Genomic DNA, 20,309 nt, shown 5'->3' with positions numbered 1-20,309 from the left:
CACGGACAGACAGACGGACGGACAGACGGACAATGGGAAGGGACAGATAGACATACAGACAGATGCACACTGGGTATAGACAGAAAGGCAGACAGACACTGGGAAGAAACAGACGGACAGACACAATCACTGCGTAGATGCAGGTATTCAGAGTGTGTGTGTGCGTGTGTATGTGTGTGTGTGCGTGCATGCAAACGCAAGCGGAAGCAAGGAATCAATATAACCAAAAGTAAGAAGTAACCTTTATTAGAACTCAGGTAATTCACTCAGCTTTAAATCCATCATTAGCTTTGTCACATTGTCCAGTGTAGCTAAGTCGGTAGAGCAAGGCATTAACACTGCCAGGGGTTTCAATCCCACTACTAAGATATATAGGCAATCTCATATGTATTTACACTGCTCACCACATTTTAGTGAGCAACGTCCTTCGTCAACACAGGTTCATCTAATGTCAACCAAGCTATCAAACGAACCAGAAACCAGAAGCGCGTCACAACTCTGTGGTTAGCATGAGACGGGGGAATCAAAAGGCTTCAGCGATGAATAAGACCAGAAGGACTTTTGTTTGTTCCCAGCCCAAAGACTAAAGCATGGCGGGGCAGTGCAGGGATTAGCTGATACTATATGATAACCATTATGACCGTTGTTACGGAGTCACAATATCAGAAGACAAACAGCATGCCTCCAGGTATACCGCGCCGATGACGTCAAGAGCTCGGGCTAGCAGGCAAAGCGTCTTTCAACCGAACTCTTTAAAGGTCGATGTGTAGAATGGAGTAGCCATGTAGATTGAGACCAGCTGAATTCCCCCCCGCCCTCTACACCTTCCTTACGACTATGGTGGCCTGTACTGGCCTATATTGTGTGAGGGGCCAGTAGGTATTTCCGTGTTGCGCAAAATAAACACGTTTTTACCTCGGAAAGTTCATTTTTGAAGTTTCCAGCCAGCCAATAAATCTATTCAACCCATCGGATTTGGGTATCTTAGTCAGAGTCACCATGGTCTCTGAAGATGTTGTAGGACATGGCAGAGGTAACAGCCTGTTTAATTTCCTCAACACACAGTCCTCCTTTTGCATCCATAGTCGGACATTTATTGACCTATAATTATCGCTATCGGTTGTATGTATTGATCCATTCATCTCAATAGCAGTCGGTGCTACAATCCGAGGTTAACTTGCGCAGCGGTACGTGAATATCGGTTGCTTTTGATAAGATGTCTGTTTTAAGTTGTATCGCAGCAGTTCGATAAAAACTTTCTCCAAAAGCGTGATTGCCTACTTTAAGTTATCAAACGGGGAAACAACCTCAAAAAACGAACGTCCCCAAAACATTGGATGTATTATGGAATGCTTGGACGTTATAATCTAACGCGCCCTCATCCCCACCCCCACCCCCACCCTCTCACCACCACAGCCAAACAAGACCCCACTGATGCCCCCTCAGTTCCCCCTCCCCACACACACACACACACACACACACACACACACACACACACACACACACACACACACACACACACACACACACACACACACACACACACACACACACACACACACACACACACACACACTTTGTATTTCACCCCTAAGTGCAGCAGGAATTTTCGGTTGAAGATGTGAAGTGTCGGAAACGCCGGGCCTCTTCCCCTCCCTCTCCCCTCCCTCTCCCTCTCTCTCCCCCTCCCTCCTCCTCCCCCTCTCCCTCCCTCCCCCTCCCCTCTCTCTCCAATTTGCATATCATTTACTGCATCTCTCTTTTGTTGACACCCCCGGCCCTGGGAAGAGATCTTGATCGTAATAGGAAGGGTAGGGGGGGGCGGGGGGGGGGGCAGACCCCCCTCCTCACGCACGGCGGGGGGGGGGGGGACATTAGAGGTCTAGGGCCTGGGTAGCCGGGGATGCTCCCCTGATGGTCGGGTTCACCAGACCCCGGTGCGCTGAGACGGCCCCCCCACGGGCACATATCAGCTGCACCCCCCCCCCCCCCAGCCCGCCGCGGAGACGCGGAGACGCGGAGCTCCAGGTACGCCGCGTGATAAGCCCATCAGGGATTCGCGGCGGTTGACCTGAATCAGAGGCACTCTCCTATGCTGATTTCCTAACCGACTAGCTGAGTCGGTTAGCTACTAGCTCCGATGTTAGCTAACATTCGAGCCCTTACAGTTTTCCGTAAGGGGCAATAAAGGCTTTGAATGACCTTAAAGTTAAACCATCTCAGTTGTGGTCAACTGTACATTTGATGTTTTTGGTTTTTCATAACATTGTGCAAGTTTAGTATGATGTTACCGTGTAACAGAATGCTATCCCGCTGTCACAAATCGTTGAAATTCCACTTATTGAAATCCTTGCTGTTAGTTCAAACTCATCCCCAGGGGAACATGCTCACACGTCATCACCGCCACCATTCCTTAATCATCCTTTAATCATTCCTTAATCACTCCGTAATCATCCCAACACAGAGAGGAAATGGTGTCAGACAGCACCATGCTATAAGCGCAGACAGCACCATGCTAGCACCATGCTATAAGCGCAGACAGCACCATGCTATAAGCGCAGACAGCACCATGCTAGCACCATGCTAACACCGCAGACAGCACCATGCTAGCACCGCAGACAGCACCATGCTAACACCGCAGACAGCACCATGCTAGCCCCATGCTAGCACTGCAGACAGCCTCGCAGACAGCACTATGCTAGCACCATGCTAGCACCGCAGACAGCACCATGCTAGCACCATTCTAGCACCGCAGACAGCACCATGCTAACACCGCAGACAGCACCATGCTAGCACCGCAGACAGCCTCACAGACAGCACCATGCTAGCACCATGCTAGCACCGCAGACAGCACCATGCTAACACCGCAGACAGCACCAAGCTAGCACCATGCTAGCACCGCAGACAGCCCCATGCTAGCACCATGCTAACACCGCAGACAGCACCGCAGACAGCCCCATGCTAGCACCATGCTAGCCTATTGCTAGCACCATGCTTACACCGCAGACAGCACGGGAGCCATTGGGCGTGCGGCGCTGCAGCTAGTTGAAACGCGCTCCACCACCGCGGCGGCGGCGGCGCGGAGCCGTAATTAGAGATCCGGGGTTGCTCTGCAGAGGGCCAGGCCGGGGAGCCTCTCTGAAGAGCAGAAATAGGTCACCCCGAGCACCCTGTAGAGCGCCTTAAGAGTACACTGAATCACTTAAGTGGGATCGCGCTCCCTTGATTATTCCGGCCCTGTTTTTTTTGATAAGAAAACTCAAACGAGGCCGGTCGTTTGAATAACGAGGTAGCACGCGTAGCGGGCATTTCCTCAGCTGCGGTTCGGTTTGGTTTGCTAATAGCAGGGACTCGGCTTCGTCCTTACGACACCTAACGCATTGTTTTTTTTTAAGATTTATGTTTGCCAATGTTATGCTTTATTCATGAAGAGATAGACCGTGAGGTACTGGAGAGAGGAGCACGTGCAGCAAACGACCACCGGTGGGAATCGACCCCGGGTCACTGCGGTGAGGACGGAGCCATAATGGTACGCTCTCTACCCGTGAACCACCCGGGACGCCCCCACCTAACGCATAGTTAGACAGACCAGCGGTGTCTCCCTGTGAAACCAGTCCCCGGTGACCACTGCCGTACTGGGGGATGTGAAAGTCCCTCTGGCCAGTGGCCACCAGTTTGTTTCCTGTTTTAAAAACCTTTCACTCACTGTCAACCACACTGCTGACGTTAAGCTTGCCTCCCTTTGCGCAAAAACACACTGCATGTCCTTTCAAAGAAAAAAGGCACCCAAGTCTCCCTGAATCTCCTAATCCAGAGTCCCCACCCGACGCTGTGACATCAATCAAGCTGAGGCCTCCACAAATGATGAAAAGCTTTTCTCTTTTTTCTCCCATTCTTCTTATTTCCGCGCAGTAGGTAGCAGCACACTTACCTTCTCGCCCGCCGGTGACGTCTCACTTCAAAGAGAGGCGCGATTAGTGCAACATTGTCCTGCTCCGCAGTCCCGTGGGTTCAAAGGGAGTGCGTGAATGGGGCTATGGAGGGCCCTCTGGTGAGCCCGCCTGAATGCACTCGACGTGGGGCTCGATAAAGCGATGTCTAGTCCCGCGCGCCGGAGGAACGCCGCTGTGTGTTTACACGTCAGACCCTGCTTAATGCACCCCGCAGTGTGTTTGTTACCCGGTGGAGATCGCTCGTGGTTTCTGATAGTTAGGCGTCGAGGGATGCCGTCTGACGTAGAGACAGACAGAGGTGATTTAGAGCGCTCCACCACGGCGACATTGTGATGGAGCTTGAGCTGACGTAGACGGAGAGAGAATGTAAGGCATGCATGTCAAACAAACACTGTGTGTTTGTGTGTGTGTGTGTGTGTGTGTGTGTGTGTGTGTGTGTGTGTGTGTGTGTGTGTGTGTGTGTGTGTGTGTGTGTGTGTGTGTGTGTGTGTTTGTGTTCCTGTGTGTGTGGGGGGGTTTGTGTTCCTGTGTGCGTCTGTTTGTGTGTAAGTGTGCCAGTGTGTGTGTGTGTGTGTGTGTGTGTGTGTGTGTGTGTGTGTGTGCGAGAAAAACAAACTTCCCCCTTAAGTCTGCATTAAGGGAGCGAGGGACAGTGAGGAGGAGGAGGAGGAGGAGGGGAAGGAGGAGATAAAAGCGGCGACAGAGGTCGCACATCAAAGGCCTTTAATGGCGCGGGCCGTACGGGTCACAGGGGCCTTTGTTTCAGCTTCCTCACACCTGCAATTTGTTGAGGGGGATTCTATGCACCGTCGAATTGTTTGCATTTGCATGAGTATAAAACGCATGCATGAGGAGATGCCCCCCCCCCCAGCTCCTATCCAACCAGCTGCCCCCCCTCCCCCACAGCCCATTCTTCTCTAGTGACCAAATGTTGTGCTGATAATTACAGCTGTCTTTTCATTAGCGGAGGAAGCACACACACTGACATTCTCTTATATCCCCCCCCCCCTGCCCCTCCCGCCCCCCCTCCCTCAATGTAAAGGGAGAGATGAGCAGCTCGGACGCGGCTGGGGGCAGACAGGCAGGACAATAGGAACAGTATGGCGGCGGGCTGTTATCCCGCACGCTATGACATTTGTTTAGTTCGAACTTTTGTCTTTCTTTCCCCTCGTTCAGCGCCTCCGGTCCTGGAATGGGATTTGACAAATCAGAGCGTGAAAATCGTGATTAGCTTCTCTGGGTTTTGGGACGAGGGGGGTGGGGGGTGGGGGGGGACGAGGGGGGGACGAGGGGGGGACGGGGGGGGGGGGACTTGGCATGGCCGAAGGTGTAACCTGTTTAGTTTCTGCCCCCGCGCTGCTTCCCCAGATGGTGTGACCAGCTGCTGGCGTAGGGACTCTGGACGGGAGTGAGAGAGAGAGGGAGAGAGAGAGAGAGGGAGGGAGAGGGAGAGAGAGGGAGGGAGAGAGAGAGAGAGAGAGAGAGAGAGAGAGAGAGAGAGAGAGAGGGAGGGAGAGGGAGAGGGAGGAGAGATGATGAGAGGGAGAGAGAGAAGAGAGAGATGAGAGAGAGAGAGAGGGAGGGAGAGGGAGAGGGAGAGGTAGAGGGAGGGGGGAGAGAAGAGAGGGAGAGAGAGAGAGAGGAGGGGGGGGGGGAAGAGGGAGAGAGAGAAGGAGGGAAGAGAGAGAGAGAGGGAGGGAGAGAGAGAGAGAGAGGAGAGAGGGAGGGAGAGAGAGAGAAAGGGAGAGAGAGAGAGAAAGATAGAGGGAGAGGGAGAGAGAGAGAGAGAGAGAGAGAGAGAGAGAGAGAGAGAGAGAGAGAGAGAGATTGTGTGTGTTTTGGTCATTGCCGCTGGCTACAGGAGTCTATCACCTGGTGTCCAACTAAATGGCTTTTTAATTGAGGCCAGGATAAAATGGTGTCAATGACACGGCGAGCTTTAAGAGCTAGCGGAGGCGTCCTAAATGACTCTCATAAAGAAGAGAAACCGTGCTGTGTGTGAGTGTGAGTGTGTCTTGTCTTTCTGTTGTTGAGCTTGGGTCTAGCTAGGAGTGTGTGAATGTGTGTGCGTGTGTACGTGTGTTCAGGTAATGGCCATAGTAAAGACCATATTTAGAACATATCAACTATATTTTCCCTATGGTGAAGAACAGGGAGAGACTGAATAAAACGACGTGAACCATTTTTTTTATAATTTCCTTTTCTAGGGTGATCATCATCATTATTTCTTCTCTAACAAATCTCTTTTCTTGAGAACTTCCCATAACATACATCTGCTATTTCACATGTTCTTAAACGTGTGTTTGTTTAGCAGATGGGTTTATCCCCGGCGGCCTGTGTGAGGTTAAACAATCAAATCCTACAATCCAAAACACTGGAGCCAACTTTAAATGGGGCCGAGCTTGCAGAAGTAAGCAGTAACAGTACAGTACGCGTTGGACGGGGGAATAGGAACAAGGTTATCCAATATTTACATCATCAATCACTTTGCGTTGGTGCGTCATCATGAAACCATGCATACATACAGCATATAATACTACTTATTACTTTCACTGAACGTTTTATTTACTGTAGGTATATAATACAGTATATAATATATCTTTATAAACAAACCTATTATATACTGTATGTATAAAAACACTACATAAAATACGTTTGTATACACTGAAAATATTATTTACTGTGCATAAAACGGTATATAATATCTAATAAGGTCATGTCAACTGAAGGTATATATACTGTTTGTATATTAAAACAGTATATAATATCTAATATGGCCAGATACACTGAAGGTATTATATTGTATATTTATATAAAACAGTATATAATATACATTCATATTGACTGAAGGTATTATATACTGAATTATATAAAACACTATACATATTCATTCATATAGACTAAGGGATCATATACTATATGCATAAAAACAGTATATAATATACATTCATATGCACTGAATGTCTTGTATACTGTATGTATGTAACAACAGTATATAATATTTGTTCGTATTCACTGAGAGCCCCACACTGTATCCCCTCACATCTCCGTTCAGCCGTTAAATGTAAATATGATCCGTCGCTTCCGCAGGTGGTCACCCCGTAAAACACCGGGTCACCGCCCCCCCCCCGGTGGGCCTGGGTGGGGGTGGGGGTGGGGGTGGGGGGGGGGGGGGTGACCCGTCCCGTCTGCTGCGACCCCCGGCCCAGAGCCACTCATTGCCACGGCTCTGCTGTTTGCGCTCGAATATGTGGAGCACCCCAGCTTCACAGAGACCAGAGTGGTGGAGGAGGAGGTGGAGGAGGAGGTGGAGGAGGAGGTGGAGGAGGTGGAGGAGGAGGAGGAGGTGCACGGGGTTAGAGTTGTATCGCATTGCAGGGGGAAAATTAGTGAGACCAAAGTTGGGGTTTGTGTGTGCGCGGCGCGGGGAACAATGGCGGCTCTCTGTCAGAGAGCGACTTCAAAGGCGGCGCTGAGTGACTGCTCTGAGTTCTACTTTGTTGTAGATCACTGAGGAAATTCACAGATGTTTTCTCATACGAGACGCCATTATAGCAGCTCAAGTACCCTGTAGCCCCAAGCAACTCTGCCTCTCTCTCGCCCCCACTCTCTCCCTCTCCCTCTCCCTCTCCCTCTCCCTCTCTCTCTCTCTCTCCCCTTCGCTCACTTTTTTTTAACTCACAAGCTCCCCCCCACACACACACACACACACACACACACACCCATCGTATCTCTCATCTCTCGCGCAGGGAGACAGATGTGGAACCTGTTTTATTTCCAACCGTCCAAAGTCTTGGGACAGTTGGAAAGTTGGAACGGTGCGAGTCGTCGTGACGACCGTTACTGACGCCTCTGCTCTGTCTTGGTCAACTGTCGGATCACTGGAGGTCTCAGCCTTCCCTTATCTCAGCATGAGAGCTTTAGAAGTTCCACACTGTTGAGGAACAAACCGGGGGAACCAGAAGAGTTATGGTTATGGACGAGGGCGGGTTATGTTAGTGGTTGTTTGTTATTAGATATTGTACTCGTACATGTGTAATACAGTATGTGTTCTCTTTCTCCTCTGCAGATGGCCTTCGTCCACACTTCACCGGACCTAAAGATTGCATAATCACGCGATTTGTGATTTTGTAAATTATATTTATTTTATAGAAATCGCTTTTTTATTTTATAATTTCTTTCGTCAATGGTTGTTGTTCTTTGGGTTACGTTTTGTTTTTGGTTCATCGCTTGATATTTTATAAAAAGATTAAGAAAAAACCTTCCTGTTGCTGCTTCTACTTCCAGTAGTTCTTCGAGATTCCAGGGAAAATCGTAATAAACCCATCAAAACTTTAACATAACGTCTTACAACTTAAAGGTTGCGGTGTACCCAATGTAAATATTTATAGTAAAGTTCTGAGATCTGCGACGTCAAAGACTTTCTGTTGCACATGTATGTTAATACATGAGGAAACATGTATGTTAATATTGTGAAGATATGGAAACGTACGCACACATGTTTCCATATACAGTAATATATCCCCAGACTTTCTATTAGTCATACGTTATCCGTGAACATCACAAGACCCAACGATATCTCCCCATGAAATTGTGTGTCCTTATCTTTAAAGATGATTGGGATGATCTTTGGATCACATGTATTTATTCACTGGCCGGGTGTTCGCTGCTAGCTTTGACTGTTTGAAGTTTTAACCAAGAACTCACACAGCAGCGACAAACTTTGCTGTCTGACCTCCTTCAGCTTCTGCCGCTTCTTTGGGATAATCTCGGTCAGAAAAGAGACTCTCAAACCAAGTTACAATTGATTTTGTCGTGTACGGTATTTATGGGTCCTCCTGGATGTGTCAAAATAACAGTGTACCCCTGAAGAAATGCTGTGTATAACATTAGCGCCATTGTGACGGTTGTTTCATGGGTATAAATCTCAATCTGTAATTCAATCCCATGAGCTTGGGCAGGGAGCACACACGCAGGGGGAGGATGAGAAACCATCGACAGACGTAGAAATGTTTGTTGTAAAATAATAAGATCAAACAAAAGACCTGTAAAGTCTCTGACAATGTGCTTTATATAACATTAAGGTTTGCATCCCAATGAGCATGTGTCCTGTTTGGTTGGAGAGTTATGGCGCGGCCATGTTTTTACGGGCCTTCAGGGCCGCCCGTGTCATCTGTTGATAAATAAGTGTGATTTGATTTGTTTTCTCACTGAGAGTCAAGGACTTCGGTTTTTTGTTTGCCTTTGAAACTGAAACTTTTTGCCTGTTCACCGTTTGTATCGCGATGTCAATGTGTATGTTGTTACGAATCACCTTTTAATTACTTGTTTTTATTAAAGAGAGATGAACAAACTGAATCCAAAACACAATGTTTTAAAGGGTTTAAAAACAATTGTGTTATAGTAAACTTCCACAAAACCACAAAACAGATCAGAAGATGATATCTATGTTTAAGTAAAACACTGAAGCGCACAGCAATTGTAATAAATACACCATTAATAGCACTGCCCACTTGTGTTGTCATGTTTGTCCAATTCCTCTACCTCGTTTTTATTAAATGTTTGGCTTCAAAACAAAAGTCCCTTTAACACACACAAAAAAGCTCATATTCTGACTCTTGAGCGTGATTGAAACCCTTCTGATCCACAATGGGGGAACAGCTTCGTGCTCTAGCACTCCTCTTTAGCCTAGTAGTATTTAGTAGTTAAACATGGTTCTTCCTGCACCAGCAGGACCCTCCCCTCCCCCTCTGTCTCCCTCTCTCTCTCTCTCTCCCTCTGTCTCCCTCATGACTGTGTAGAGCCGTGGGAGAGACTGGGAACATTAATCCCTTCAAAGGAACAGATCTAATTCAAAATCTGCCGCCCCAAACTAGTGGGGAGAGGACAGTTGATTGTTTCTGCAGGGGAGCGGGATAAAGATCACAGAATTGATATATACAACTATACAACAACTTCCCCTGCTGCGGTTTGAGTAGACTGGTGTAAGTTTTGAAGTGGGAATTTGACATTGTGGTAGAAAATAATTTGCTTTCCATTCAAAGTTTGATTATTGCTTATTTTGTGCGAATTTCGTTTCCAATGCCGGTTGTTTATGTTGTGAAACTATTAGAGTGCTCAGAGATGGTTCAGCGTCTTCTTTTCGTCTGTCTTTCGAGATCCTTCCTCCCGGACCTCTTGAACTGACAAGTTGTTAAAAGACAAAAACACGCAACACACAATGGAGACGTCAGCCATTCACGGCGCTGCTTCTGACACCTGAATCAGGGGAGAGCTATTGTGCCGTTCCTCATGTCATGTTAAGTAGCATGTTGGACAAATTTAAATGAGCTGCTTAGAGTAATCTATGAGTTATCGCCTGTCGTGGCATTGTTCGACTAAAATGTTAATGATCAGGAAAATGTAACATCATCGCTGCAGTCTGCAACAAGCCAAGGTGAAATATAAATCATGAAGTCAGAACACCCTAATTGAATGTTAATAGCAATGTTGCAGTTAAAAGACGAGAGATGCAATTATATTCATATTACCAACGTAAAAAGAATGCTAATTATAAAACATGAGAAGTATTTTTTTTTGCATGACTTGATTATTGTGTCTCTTCTATCAAAACCAGCCCGGCGCACGTGGAGAGAGATCTCCAGAGATAACGTCACATTGTCACGCAGAGTTGCTGCTACAAATCCTTAATTACAAAGCGAGGATCAGATGACTCTGGCAGCCAATACCGGCGTCTCCAGGCGGCACGGGGGTCTTTGATCAAGAAAATCCAATTATTTGTGTATATACATTTCCCACATAGTGATTACTTCATTAATTGTCCCGCCTTTATCTCCTCCCTTCCCATCCCCCTCTAATAATCAGCTCTTTTATCCAGCCCAACAAACACACCATAGGAGCTTTGTGGATTCAAAGGATTTGCTTTCCCCTCTCAAAGAGCCGCTATTCTTTGATGATTGGGCAGCGGCAAACTTCAAAGTAATAAATCTTATTTCTGACTGGCTGGCGGCCCAACAAAGTCCTTATCAAATTCTAAGAAGTGATCCCTCACTCTTCAGATAGTCCAGGGATATCTGGCGGAGAGGAAGCAACTCAGAGTGAAGCCTTTGCGCGACAAGATATAATTTTTTTACTACAAATATATACATATTTATCTCAATTAGTTTTTATTTCGATTTGCTCCTTGTCGAGAGGAGGACGCGTTGCACCATGGCAGCAGTGGCTGTACTAAGGAACGAGACGCTCCACGCTTTTCTCCAGGTTTGTGGCAAAGTTTTTGTGGACTTTATTGCGGAATTGTAAACGCGGTTGAACATGTTGGAGCGGTGGGATTATGCGGATTGTGAGCACGGAGGGTTCTATTTTGACTAGTTTTAATGGACTATTAATCACATGAATAGACGGTATTCAATGATTCTGTTTGGAATAGTTTTCCCTTATTACTCGTTTTTAAATCGTCGAAGAATATAGTCTGAAGTGTAGGTTATTGAATAGTCTGTTCGTTGAAGTCTATTCAAAAGTTTTCCTTTCAAATCTATATTTAATTACAAGCGAACCTTATCTTATTGCGTTGTCCTGACGATTTAGACGTTGCTTCTGAACTGGGTGAGCAGGGATGCACAATATTAATCTTTAACATGTGTTTGGTTTATTTAGGATCGCACTCCGAACTCTTCCCCGGAGAACTGCAAACACTCTCCCCTGGCTCTCCTGGCGGCCACTTGTAACCGGATCGGGCACCACCACCACCACCACGGATCGAATCCCGCCGATTTCCTCCAGGTGCCTTATGACCCCACACTGAGCTCTCCGTCGCGTTTGTTTCACCCGTGGAGTAACGAAGGGAATCACCAGACCGCTCTTTCCAGCAGCAATTCCACTTTCGGACTACCTTCCAAGCCCCAGCTATCCGCGCACATCCAGAGCTCCTTCAGCTCACACCACCACGAGCTACCGCTCACCCCTCCGGCAGACCCCTCGTATCCCTATGACTTCTCCCCGGTCAAGATGCTCCCCTGCTCGATGCAGTCCCTGCAGTCCACCTGCCCCCCCACCTACGTCCCCGCGGTCACTTACGCAGCCCCGGCTCCCATCGCGCCCTCGATGTCCAGCTTTGTGACGGGACACTCCGGCCTCATGCACCAGCAGCAGCGCCAGTTGTCCCCCAACCACGGGGAGGATATCCCCTGGTGGAGCCTCCAGCAGGGGGGCCATGTGAGCCACCCGTCGTCCCTCGGCCACCACCGGTTCCAGCTGCAGCGGGGCTTGGTGCTCGGACATACGGACTTTGCGCAATACCAGACGCAGATTGCCGCGTTACTGCACACCAAGTCCCCTCTCGCGTCTGCCCGGCGGTGCAGGAGGTGCAGGTGTCCGAACTGCCAGTCGTCGACCTCCAACGACGAGCCCGGGAAGAAGAAACAGCACATATGTCACATCCCGGGCTGCGGGAAAGTTTACGGCAAGACGTCGCACCTGAAGGCGCACCTGAGGTGGCACTCGGGGGAGCGGCCGTTTGTGTGCAACTGGCTCTTCTGTGGCAAGAGCTTCACCAGGTCGGACGAGCTGCAGAGACACTTGAGGACTCATACGGGGGAGAAGCGCTTCGTGTGCCCGGACTGTTGCAAAAGGTTCATGCGGAGCGACCACTTGGCAAAGCACGTGAAAACGCACCAGAACAAAAAGAGCAAATGCCACGAAAAGACGTCGGGCCTCGACCACCGTGTGAAACGGGAAGACCCCAGGAATATGTTGTAACACGTAGAGTAGAAGTTCATTAGTGCAATACAGGTTCTATATTAGTAAGGTCAGCTGTCCCATGCCCTTCCTTCCTAGAGTATTTGGTTTATTTCTTACTGATACTAGTTGTTTTTTCTTAAACATTGTGGGTCTTCCAGGGCTTATTCTAGTCTAGTTGGCCTACTTTTGTTTCTGTATATAGTCTCATAAAAAATATTTTGGGATTCAACCCCCCAAAAAAACTTCTAAAATAATTCATGAGCTCATGAGTTTGGATTCAGTGTCTATATCATATCCAGCGAGACAAGTGTGCAGCTTGTGTTTGGACCGTTGTCTTCGTTGGAAGATCTCCCTCATATGTAAATTATATTTAATAGCTTTTGTTGAATGAAAGTGTCCGTTGTTTGCTCCATTATGGGGTGCTCTTAGCATGCTCTTGGAAAGATCTGCTATTGTTGAAATGACCCAAATACTGTGTGAGAATAAAGATTATAACATTTTCCTCATCGCACAATAATTTGTTTCCATGACTCTTGTCGGAAGAGGATGTGAAGTTGAGATATCAGCAATCCTACCGTCACCTAATCCATAAAGAAAGTTAGTTTCATGATAATTTCATTGGTGTAAGCTGGAGCAGCAAACAATGGTGTAGGAATCAACACAGGTCAAACCCTTCAGTTGTCAAAATCCCAGAACTTTGTTAGATTGTGAATGTGTGGGAATTTGAGAACACTCAATATGAACTCAAGGTTTTTCTTGAAGTTGGACACTGGTTTATGTCGAGAAACTTGTGTGCAGAAGTTATTCAGCTCATTTATAACCTTTGATAATAGTATATTATCTTGCTTTACCAAAAACATATTTCAATTTAGTCACAGCAGATGTTTATATCTCAAAAGGCTGAGGATAATCAATAATCATTACAAAATCCAAAACAAAAAACCTAACTGTTGAAATTGCAGAATTTTAGGAATGGTAAGCAGGTTATTTTATTATACATTTTTCACACCGATGATACAAATATTCGATACGTCCAGTTAGAACAATGTGCAGCATAATGTAAAGCGGGCACCGGGCATTATTACATGGTCTCCACACACTCGGAGAAAGAAGCAGTGTAGTTTATAGTTTAATACCTAGATTAACCCGTGAGAGGAAGGGTCCAGCTGTCACCACGGCGACCAGGTTACTAGATGTTTAGTTGAGGAGTGTTGGACGTGTGATGCTCTCATTCCATCTGAAAGGAAAATCCTTCACAGGATGAGTTGAATAGATCATGTACGTTATGTTGATATTCAAATAATTTAGTTTACCACCAACAGGCAGCCACTGTAAACGTTTTGAAACCCACTGTGGCCTATTACCGGCCTACATATATTGTAAATATTACACATTTATCCTTCTAATGTTAATAGTGATACAGTCTCTTTATTGAGGTACTGTTTTAACGCATTAACAGGTGGAAATGTCAAGCACTAATAGCATACGGTTTGATTACTCCACACACATCTGATCATTTGTCATTATTTAATGCGATGGGTGGCAAAGGATTGCAAGTCTTAAATTATTAATAGCGTTTCAAACTTTGAACACCTAACTTCACTTTACATCACTCTGGTTTTTCCTCTACCTAAGAGCGCCGTAGTCATGGAAACACCTCTTCAGTGGACTTAGGCAACAGTAAAGTCTGACCTGAGATACAAACATAAACATAGAGCCACGCATGCACAAGTCCATGCACACATACTCTCTCTCTCACACACACACACACACACACACACACACACACACACACACACACACACACACACACACACACACACACACACACACACACACACACACACACACACCCTTGCTTGAGGTTGTACAACAATTTATATCAAAAAGTTTGAACAGTAAGATCAGAGTTCATATTGATTGATGTTTTTTACGTTAAATTCCATGTTGTTTTTTAGCCGCTTGGCCGACAATGATCAAAGAGCACTTCATATTATCCTATCACAACAGATCGCACACCGAAGAGGGAGGACTGCAAGGGTGGACCTGGCCACAATTAGTGCTGAGTGTTGCCTCCCATGATGTGGTCCAACCCCACCATGGGCCTTTAGGTTCCAGACCCACCAGGAGAAGATCTGTCTGTGATCCTTATGACGGCCTTATCCTGTTGTACTTCTAACCACACACACAAACATGTGCATGTCTTCAACAGTGGTCTGATGCGCAGTAAGGCAATTACAGATCTATACAAACTCTTGTAAAAAACAAGGCGAAAGTTAATCATTAAGCTCCATTGAGTGAATCGATTGGGAATCATGTGGTGAGTTGCATCACTGTCTGGCAGTGCTACAGAGATGTCTTACACCCTTCATGTTTGGTTGGCAATTGCCTTCAAAAGCTCCGTATGTATGAGGTCATCCAGGAACTCTGTTGTACAGATGCTGCGAACTTCAGCGATTCCACTCGGTTCAACTGCGAGGTCTCAACCTCAACAGCGCCCCCTATCGTAGGGTAGAAGGTATCTCCATAATAAATGCCTCGTATTATTTTCTTGTCACACACACCGGCACACAACACTCCACTAATAGGAAGTGTGGAGGACGTGTATTTATTTGATGAAGCGGTTTATTGGATCCGATGGATAGATTTAGTTTCTATATTTGGAAAAAAGCACTGATTCACATACTGTTCTGGAGAGAGGGATTTGGCGACTTCGTCAAAGGATTGCATTATGTTAGACACATCAAGCATATATCACATCCAGATCAAATTTTTACATTTAAATTATAAATCATTAAATATATTACTTTAAATATAATATAATAATTATTATTAAATATAATAATCAAAAATATACTACTACTTTTGTCAATGATTAGAACAAAGGAGAAGAATAAATTAAGCTGCAAAGAAGATACCTAAACATGAATCAGCCCCATTTGACTTTCTCAAATGCTATGATCCTTTATGTAGAAGACATTAAACATGATCCAGAGCCTTTCTTTAAATGTTATGATCCCCTAAATAGAAGGAGACTTTCTAAAACCTGTATAGTGTTGTATATGTAGGCATTCGCATGTCACATGTATAGGCCTACAGTTAAGTAGCCACAATAATGAACAGAGGCGTACACTGATAATGCAGTCACATAATCCGGGCTCCACCTTCATCACTGCAGAGTGTGTGGCGGATGGCTGGTTGAAGCAGCCTCACCTGGCCCGAGTCAGACTGATTGGACTCTGATGCTGCAGCACACCTGATGCACATTTAGCAATCAATGTGCAAAGGTCAGGCATCACCCCACACACTCAATAGCTCTCCTGCTGCATGGCAACATGGAGCACCAGGTAGCATTGTCGATCAACTTTACAATAAACCGTATCACCATCCCCTGTTCTTCTCTGGAGGGGCCCAGTAAAAGTCACCTATAGGGGGCGTGTAGCATAGACACATTGTTGCTACAATCACATCACCATCCCGAGCGTCCAGACGAACAACCAGTATTCAGGCATGGGGGGGGGGGGGGGGGGTTTGCTTTCCACTGAGGCTTCCGATGCCAGCAATGTTAAATGATACTATTGCAAATAGTACTTAGCGTTGTCCTAGCTATCTTTTTGTGTACGGGGAATGGGTTAACCTAGAAATTGTAATTGCTTGGCATTTGGTTCTATGAACATCCTTACTGTACCGGCAGAGATATATTGTCGTTTCTCTTTCTTCTGACAAATGTACTTAAGGTAAGTTGTTTTGTATAAAAGCGTCTGCTAAATGCCCTAAATATATATGCAAATGTAGCAACATACACCATATAGGCCTCACTATTGGAAGAGTGATCATATTAGATCATATTCAGTAAACTTGTCTAATTATCGTCTCATTATGACATGATCTTGGTGAAATAATGGAAGTGAGGTAACATCCAAGAAACCAGAGTTGTTCAAGTCATTCCTGTGTGACATAAACCATGGTTTTGCGTATGTATTATCAAGTCTGGGGACTAGTGAATGTTTGTGAGACTTGAATGTTTATGATTATGTTAAGTATTGAGCAAAGACACACCCTAAAGTGTTCATCATGCTCGCTAAAACATGTACTTTACTAGCCTTCACTGTTCCCGTGACAATATGTCCGTCCTCCAAAGGAGAAGAGTCGATCTCAATAAGTCACCAACCACAATAGTTATTAATCATTCATCACAGCTCCATTGACTGTCTGTTGGAGCCTCCACAAGACAGTCAATCACAGCCCTGGATCTGAAGCAGCTTCTGTAGGAGTATGAGACCGACCAAGACAGTGGGGGCTTGAAGCTCAGAACTTAGAGCTCAGTCCAGAGTCAACGTGTAGGCGCCCTGCTGACACTGCAACCCCTGTAGTTGAAGTGTGATGTAGCAATGGCAACGGCTCAAAGCCTGGGCTGTGTTCCAGTCACATGACGCCATGTTTAAAAATAACCGTTGTGATTGAACGATTGTGAGGTAAACGGCAGAACCCAAAATGATTGAAGTGCGCAATGATTTTTTTTCAACAATGTTTGGTATAGTGCGATAAAACGATTTGTATGACTTACCTATCAACACTTTGTTCCATATTTGAATAATATTATTAGCGTTCTTTAAGATTTAGATATATGTAGATTTTTGGGGGTTATCTCATCACACTCATTGTGTTATGACTTTATGAGTCATGAAGACATGTTTTCCCTTTGTTTAATTACTCCTTTGATTTTTAAGTCATTAACATTTTTATTTGAAAATTACAGAATTAAGCTTTCATATTTTAATTAGCCTTTAAGGGAAGGGTGGTGGATGTTTGGACCGTGCAAATTTGGTAAATTGGATTCCAAGTTTGCCTTGTTTTAGTCAAAGGGCAAAGGAAACAAAGCCCCTGATGGGATATTTTCATCATTTCTCTTTCCTACAATATACATTTCTAAACGCATCTATTTTTGTATTCATTTATATAACTTTAAAGCTGCTATATGTAAGATTAATGAGTAATTATTTGAGGGTTATTTGTTATAAATGGTTCAGTCATCCGTCAGCTATTAGGGAGTGAAACGCTCTGTGAAAATATCAGTCCCATTCGACTGTGCCGGGCCCGGCTCTGTGTTTTAGACGATTTAGATTGTAGAATGCTCCCGTCTCTGCACCAATCAGGGCATCTTGTCCAAGATTGGTTCAGGGAATCCAGCTTACCTGTCAATCAAATTGAGGTGAACTGCAACATTTCTCGGGAGGGATGAAGCAGAGAGGGGGGTTATTTTCAAAATCTTGCTCTCATCTCGCTTTTTTTTTCTCTCTCTTTCTCTCTCTCCTTCCATCTCTCAAACATGACCTACAGCAGCTTAATCTCTACTGTTGACATTAGCGGGGGTCTGGGCCCCACAGATAGTCCAGACCAGCTCATGTGGGCCGCTTGGATGTATTATATTTCCCCTTACCTTGATGGTCGGCCCACACCTTCAGCTCAGCTGGGTGTCCAGGCGCCGTCAATGCTAATTAACATACAGGGCTAACGTAGACGGCTAGATTTTAATGCTAAACTTCTCTGTGCCCAAACACCTACTGTCATTGCTCCATGCAGTGCTCTGCTAATGGTTAAATTCAATTCCTGTAAAATGCATATAATAGCAAGAAATATAGAGTTAATTCAATCAAAACCAATCAGGTGAATTCCTAAAACAAAGAGCCAAATCAAAGCATTGTGAGAGAGGAAACGGCCTCTGATACAAGCTAAGAGAACCGGAACACCGGCCCTGTTATCAGTTCACACAGAACAATAGTGGCAACAGACAATAGTCATTCATAGATTTGTTTACTGGTTTGATACCTTTGTTTGCATGTCATTCAACACAAAAAGTACCTTCAGTCTGCAACCCTTGAATTCTGGCCAAGGGTTTGCCACGGTTTAAAACTAATTAGGCCTACCTCATTGTATGTCTCTGGCTGTGGTTAAGTTCACATGTCACTTGTTCATGTTTACCTCATCAGCTTGAATCTTTGGAATACCATTTCTGGTCACACTCTTCACCTTGACACATTCAAAAGTTGTTGATGGGTGATCAGGTTTCGCTGTCAAGTCCCCGTCGGGTGTACGGGTGCCTGGCTGAGTCAAAAGACGGCAGTGAGGAGCAGCTCTGAGGACGCGAGGTGATGGCCGCTGACGCACTGAGACCCCCTGGAGGCGCCGTCTGACAGCTGGGAGCTCAGAGCTGACACCGTCTCACCACAGAGGAGAGAAGAGGCTTTCTCACAACTCTGACACTTCCCAGGCTCTTGTCTTGAAAGTATAATAGTAAGAGTCGGCCGGTAGAAGATTTGGTCGAACAGTAGTGAAAAAAGCTGAATAAAGCAAATCATGCATAGACACATATTAACTGAATTAACTGAAGATAATAGATATTAAAGATAACTCATGCCTCGCACGCGCGCACACACACACACACACACACACACACACACACACACACACACACACACACACACACACACACACACACACACACACACACACACACACACACACACACACACACACACACACACACACACACACACACACACACGAACATAACATTTTCGCTGGTTCTGGCAATGAGCTTTTTGCTCCACCTGGTGGTGATTGATTGGTATTACCGCATAGCCAGTGCTGCCTTTCTTGTCAGCCGGTACTGTCAGCTGCAAATTACATAAAACCACCATCTCATTTGTTGGTGTAGTTGAGCATGAGTCAACTGTCATTAAGCATACGATGGCGTCTACCGCAACAGTGGAAGGGACTGGTTCTGGGGGCCCATGTACGAACGTGTGCTGCATCGGTGCTGAACCAGTGCTGAAAACATTAACTCACACCTTACCTCTTTAAAAGGTAAACAACACGGCGTCTGCTTTGACTGTGTGGACGCCAATCCCTGAGTGTCGACCGGGCCTCGACAGATCGGCAATCATGCGTTATCAAAGAGGAAGAAGAAGGTCTAAAACAGCATTGTGGATCTGTACTCCTCTGTGTGTACCCAGGACGCGCACCCGTGGATCTGCGGTGTTATGATGAGCTGTTGCTGATTAATAGGTCGGATGGTAATAGCTTTCAGAAGTTATTTCAGGGATGGCCCATTTGTGTCGTGTTCTTCTGGGAGAGTCATTCGTGGTTCCTTACTGCCACCTTGTGGTCTGATGCATGACCTCGCCTGTCTGTCGCCTCGAAACCATTCACCTGCCTTTGGATAGCAGCTGGAAATAAGGGGTTTGAGGCAGAACGAATAGGCATCGACGCCGGTTTAAACACAATGCTCTGGATGACACGAGAAAAAACACAACATATTTTTGGAGAACGTAATTCTTTCAATGTGGATCAATGGAGGATCGCTCTGTTGTGGTCTCATTCTCATATCTCATTCACGTTAAGACATCAACCTTTCCCTCCCCTTCTCCCCCCTCCCTTCCTCCCCCCCCCCCCCCACACACAGACGCACACGTAATGTGTTGCACGCATCCAACTTCAAGTCCATGATCGTGACAAGGAGTAAAAAAGAGCGAGGGATAAAAAATCGACACACAAACAAAAGTCACACCGTGCACAGCGTCAAACGTCGCCGTTGTGGGTAAATGTGCAGAGCTG

At 45.9% G+C, this 20,309-nt stretch overlaps 2 protein-coding genes across 2 annotated transcripts in view; both read left to right on the top strand.

The window, feature by feature from the left end:
• Positions 1-9,483, top strand: part of myo3b (myosin IIIB) — a 51,155-nt gene extending 41,672 nt beyond the window's left edge. Inside the window, exon 26 of the mRNA XM_056580335.1 lies at positions 8,023-9,483. The gene's annotated coding sequence lies outside the window, so the exon portion shown is untranslated. The remainder of the gene's footprint in view (positions 1-8,022) is intronic.
• A 1,490-nt stretch (positions 9,484-10,973) lies between these two features.
• On the top strand, positions 10,974-13,174 carry sp5a (Sp5 transcription factor a). Its single transcript, XM_056580104.1, has 2 exons — positions 10,974-11,213; positions 11,610-13,174. Exons 1-2 carry the CDS (start codon positions 11,163-11,165, stop codon positions 12,708-12,710), a joined length of 1,152 nt encoding a protein of 383 aa, XP_056436079.1. The 5' UTR covers positions 10,974-11,162; the 3' UTR covers positions 12,711-13,174.
• Positions 13,175-20,309: the final 7,135 nt, after the last annotated feature.

Source organism: Gadus chalcogrammus, chromosome 20 (assembly GCF_026213295.1).
Source record: "Gadus chalcogrammus isolate NIFS_2021 chromosome 20, NIFS_Gcha_1.0, whole genome shotgun sequence".
Classification (NCBI taxonomy): Eukaryota; Metazoa; Chordata; class Actinopteri; order Gadiformes; family Gadidae; genus Gadus; species Gadus chalcogrammus.
The sequence above is the reverse complement of the archived record's forward strand: the minus strand, read 5'-3'. Positions and strand labels throughout refer to the sequence as shown.